Here is a 5,589-nt window from a genome sequence, read left to right as displayed (position 1 = left end):
TTGTAAATATGTGCCTGATGGTCCCCCAGAAAGTAACCACCTTAGCCAATCCACACATTGCTCTAATGCTGATTATAATAGTAAACAGTATAAAAGCAGTGCAAGGATTTGCTGGGTCAGCCAAACACAACGCTCCATTGGAACCTGATGGGGATGTACCTCTGCTTTTCAAACTCCCTGGTTTATTTCTTCTACAAGCCTGAACTGTGCGTGTTAGGCTGGCCACAGCAAAAAACACCGACAGGTCTGACATGCGCAGTTCAGTTAGTACTGCCTGAGCTGCTCCTGGTCATCACTATCGATGTGGGAGAGAGAGCACTCTATCCCTGCCGCTAATGTACAGAAAATCAACTGCAGTACTGGGGTAGTATTTAGGGGAAAATAAGGAACTCATTTCAGGTGTGGGGGTTCACAGTAGGTGGTCAATGCCCCCACTGCTCTATGGAGAAATCACTCCTGCCAGGCACTCCTCAACATTCCATTACATCACACATGCTGGCTGAATGACAGATAACAGGGAAACTAGAGAAAGAATGCATTACACTAAATCAGTATATGACACGTTCTCCCCCTAGGAAATAATAAGAAATACATCAGGGAACATAAGATAGAAAATCTTACCGGATAACAAAATATTTTTTGAGAAACATGTGGTAAACATACTACCGCTTCACCTCATAGAGATCTTTTCAAATAACACAGTTTTAGGACTCAACCACAAAATGGGTGTCTTTCAACCCTCATTCAAGAAGTAGGCAAAGGGTCTCTTCCAACCCACACCCACCCGAAACACAGGACATCTTGTGTATTTAGAAACAAATATTGAATCTCTTCGATCAGCACTCATCCCAACACAGGGTATCTTGCGCATAACAACACCGATGTCTTTCAGCGCTCACTCCAACAGTCTTCCAACCCTCACTCATTCAACAGCATAATACATAAACTTAGAATCGTGTTGGAATGGGTTTCTTTCAAACCACAATTCCGCATAACAAAATGGATGCCTTTCAACCCTCACTACAGCAGTAGGCAAAGAGTATCTTTCAACCCTCGCTCATCCTTGCAACAACAGGACACTACATAAACTTAGAACCACTCATCCCAAAACAAGGGAAACTCATACTCTCTTCCACTCGCAAAAAATACTCCTTGTAAACCTAGGGTACAACAAAACATGACCCCAATTAACTTCTTACTCTACACTGCATACCAAGCAGGACCAGGGACAGTACAATGCACACACACCCTCTCCTGCATACTTTGCAGGACCAGTGACACTATATTAACATGCCACTCTTACATAACAGACCATCCTCCAGTGAAACAAATGCACAAAACTCTCTGTCACAATTTCAACATGGCATTCACAAAATATAGTAACTACAAAAGCAACAATGCTCTCTGCTGCAAATTCAACATGGCATTTACAAAGAGCATTTACAGTCACTTGACATTCTCTCTAATCCTCTGCCCCCGTAAGTGACTTCTCGCCTGAACACTTTTCTCCGGTGAGCAACATCTCACCCGAACCTTCGTATAGTACACCCGAATGCAATGCATAAATGAAGATAGTTTGAGAGCCCACACACCACTCTATAACAGCCTTACATCCCCAAAAACCCTTAAAGCGCCGCATAATGTCCTTTCTTCTTTTTTTTAAAGAATCACTGATAAAATATCGAAGGTCAGACTATCTAACTACAAAAATATAGAAGCAAGAATATCGAAGTCAAGAATATCGACATCCTATCTACATTATGGTAAGTACAAAAATATCGGAAAAAAATATTGTTGTTAAAATTATCGTTTTTTATTTAAGTTAAAAAAAATGGTCTAAAATAAAGTAAATAATACATATAATCAAAATAAACATAGTTAAAATATTTTAAAATGTATAAAACTTATAAGTAATATATATATAATGTAAAAATAAATTAAACATATACATATAATATATAATATATACTTACTAATACGTTTTAATAATTATTTTAACAACGTATAATTAAAAAAATATCATATCAACTATGAATACATCTATACACATAAAACAATAATATAAATACATATATAACAAGTCAAAATATTACAATTACTTTTAATCTTTTTAATATTAATTATATACTACAGTGACTAAAATAATACTAGAAAATATTAGATAGGGGTAGAAAGAACTGATCGGGCGCAGGGGCAGCCGGCATCCGACGGAATCCGGGGCTGTCTGAGGGCTCCTCAGTGCAAGCGGTGGCTGAGCAAGAGCCCCGGAGCCCGGGCAAGCCATACATCGGGCCATTGAGAGTCCACCGCTACCAGGGGCCGAGTGAGCTATGGGGACAGTGACGCCCGGGGTCTGACCGGGGGAGCCGGAGGAGGCGAGAGTTGAAACTCGGGAACAGGAGCCAGGCCATCCGGGGGAAGACAATCAGCTGTTGCTGGGTCCAAAAGGCGGAACCGGGGACTAAAAACCGCATATTCTGGAAGGTGCCAGAAGAATTAAAGCTGTATTCGCGGTGACAAGGAGTCTCTGGACCGGGGAAGATCCAACAGGCCGGTGAGCCGCCCCAGGATCCCCGGGAGCCGAACAGAACGATAGTCATGGAGCTTCGGGTTGGGAACAGATACCGACTGGGTCGGAAGATCGGCAGCGGCTCTTTCGGGGACATTTATTTGGGGACTGACATTGCAGCAGGCGAGGAGGTGGCAATTAAACTTGAATGTGTGAAAACCAAACACCCACAGCTCCACATAGAAAGCAAGATCTACAAAATGATGCAAGGAGGAGTGGGCATCCCGACCATTAAGTGGTGTGGTGCTGAAGGAGACTATAATGTGATGGTCATGGAGCTTTTGGGCCCAAGTCTGGAAGATCTCTTCAACTTTTGCTCAAGGAAATTCAGCCTCAAAACTGTGCTTCTCCTCGCCGACCAAATGATTAGCCAAATTGAATACATTCACTCCAAGAATTTTATCCACCGGGATGTGAAGCCTAATAACTTCCTGATGGGCCTGGGGAAAAAAGGGAACCTGGTTTACATCATAGACTTTGGCTTGGCAAAGAAGTACCGAGATGCTCGAACACACCAGCATATTCCTTATCGTGAAAACAAAAACCTGACTGGAACTGCCCGCTATGCTTCCATCAACACTCACTTCGGCATTGAACAATCACGTCGAGATGATTTGGAGTCGTTGGGCTATGTGCTAATGTACTTTAATCTGGGCTCCCTCCCATGGCAGGGTTTAAAAGCTGCGACAAAGAGGCAGAAATATGAACGCATAAGCGAAAAGAAAATGTCTACGCCGATAGAGGTGCTGTGCAAAGGATACCCGTCGGAGTTTGCCACATACCTGAATTTTTGTCGCTCGTTAAGATTTGATGATAAACCAGACTATTCGTACCTCAGACAGCTGTTCCGGAATCTGTTTCATCGACAAGGTTTCTCTTACGACTATGTGTTTGATTGGAACATGCTGAAGTTTGGTGCCAGCAGAGCAGCTGAGGATGCTGAGCGTGAGCGAAGAGAGCGAGAGGAAAGATTAAGGCAAACTCGAAATCCTGGAGCTCGAGGCTTACCCTCCACTGCATCTGGCAGGCTGAGAGGTTCCCAAGATGTAGCTCCTCCAACTCCCCTCACTCCAACTTCACACACTGCTAATACATCTCCTCGCCCAGTGACTGGAGCGGAACGTGAACGGAAAGTGAGTATGAGATTGCATCGTGGTGCCCCTGTCAATATCTCTTCGTCTGATTTAACTGGCCGACAAGATACCTCTCGCATGTCAACCTCACAGATCCCCGGCCGAGTAGCGCCTAGTGGACTTCAGTCTGCTGTTCACCGATGAGAGCAGCTCTGCCGCGGAGGGCAGATCGTGCATGGCTGATCTAGTATCTTACCAATGGCTTTACTAGCAAAAACAGGATTGAACAATTCACCTGGAACTCGCCATGCCTTTTACAAAGATGCTCAAGGGACAATGGACAAACTCGCAGCTGCCATCGCGGGAAGCTTTGAACACAAACTTTGATGCCCTAAAATGAAACTCTGTAGCAAGAGGGCTGCTAAGAGGCATCTTAATGGTTTTCCGCTGAATACAGAATAGCCATTTTAGTTTTCCTCCACGGGCGGTAGACAGTAGCCCTTTTTATTGTTCTACTGTAACTATAAATCTTTTACGTTGTTTAAGAGTTTTATATCATTTTGCTAAACTATTGGGCTTGTGTCAGTCTTTTACTATTCACTGTAAAAATTTAGAATTAGAAAAACCTGAAGTAAAGCTAAAATGACTTGAAATTTCTGCTAAATTCATTACACAGGAGGGTTGGAGCTTGTTTGTGAACTGAAGCAATCAGATTTTATTTAAACTGTACTTTTGGTATAATCTTCTTTTTTCAAATGTTTTTTTATTTTAAAATGCCTACGTATTCATTTGAATTTGTTTCATAGCTTTGCAATCCAGTACCATGGATTGCTAAATTCTGTGTCTAAATCTGCGGTCCTGAAAGAGACATTGTTCCTAGTACAGTAAATAGTGGGCGGATGGTTATTTAAATCCGCGACATGTCTATCTCAAGAAGCATGTGAAGAATATAGATCAGTGATTTCACATATGACCTTATCTTTTAGTTCTAATTAAATATTTTCTACAGGGTGAGTTGCACAGAACCACATTATCTCCATTACAGCCAAAGTCTGCATTTCACATTGTGGTAGGGTTGCAGGCACTGCTGTTTATTCATTGGATGCTGGCGTTGAATCCTGCTGGTACTTGTTACTAATTCAGGTCAACCTTTAAAGCAGGACTAAGGACCAATGCTTGTAAACAAAATCCTCGTGTGGAAAGGTGGACTTGGAGCACACAGTGTGCGGGCCCATCGGGATGCCTCGCTTTACATCCAAGATCTGCATCAAGGGAATTCAGTTATTTTCTTTGTTTTTTATTCTCTGTTTAGTTAATGGATGTTGGAAAGTAGCATTGCCGAATTCTTGATTGAGTTGGCGATAAGTGAAAGTGGCCCACGGATTAGTACCAATTCACATAATAGTGGAATCCAGATTAAAAATTAAATTGTAGTTATAAAACATTCATATGAAGGGAGAAACTAAACATTTTGTCTTCCTGATACATCCTCAAATGTACCCCTCCTGTTCTCTTCCTCGCCCCATAGAACCCTCTTTCAGTATTGAAGGGAGTGCACTGTAACCATTACTTTGTTACTGGACCGAAGACTTTTCTTCCCAAGTTAAAATATGGCAGATTAAACTGGTTTCCTAAAATGTTCTTACAGTTAGTATAATAAAGTGTTTTACGAATGTGTATTGTTTTCTGTTGCTGTTCAAGAGTTTGTTTCTTGTCCTTTAACTGACTCCGCACATTCAAAGGCGCAAATTATTCCTGTCTGCCATTTTCAGTCAGTCTGACTATTTCAGAGCAACGCCTGGGTCCTTGGGAGTGCTCAGAAGTCTGGGAACCTGTATGCTTTCTGAATTGCATCCAAAAAAATGGAACGTTTGGTCAGTTGGGAATTGTGCATAGATCTTTTCATACAGAGATGTTATCACTTTAGGCATGTGCACTAGCGTCAGG

At 42.1% G+C, this 5,589-nt stretch overlaps 1 protein-coding gene across 1 annotated transcript; it reads left to right on the top strand.

The window, feature by feature from the left end:
- Positions 1 to 2,475: 2,475 nt before the first annotated feature.
- On the top strand, positions 2,476 to 4,353 carry LOC144754311 (casein kinase I-like). Its single transcript, XM_078641977.1, has 2 exons — positions 2,476 to 3,702; positions 3,796 to 4,353. The coding sequence occupies exons 1-2, from the start codon at positions 2,599 to 2,601 to the stop codon at positions 3,844 to 3,846; spliced, it is 1,155 nt and encodes a 384-aa protein (XP_078498103.1). The 5' UTR covers positions 2,476 to 2,598; the 3' UTR covers positions 3,847 to 4,353.
- Positions 4,354 to 5,589: the final 1,236 nt, after the last annotated feature.

This window comes from Lissotriton helveticus, chromosome 5_1 (assembly GCF_964261635.1).
Source record: "Lissotriton helveticus chromosome 5_1, aLisHel1.1, whole genome shotgun sequence".
In the NCBI taxonomy this organism is placed as follows: domain Eukaryota; kingdom Metazoa; phylum Chordata; class Amphibia; order Caudata; family Salamandridae; genus Lissotriton; species Lissotriton helveticus.
This window is presented reverse-complemented; position numbering and strand designations above follow the sequence as displayed.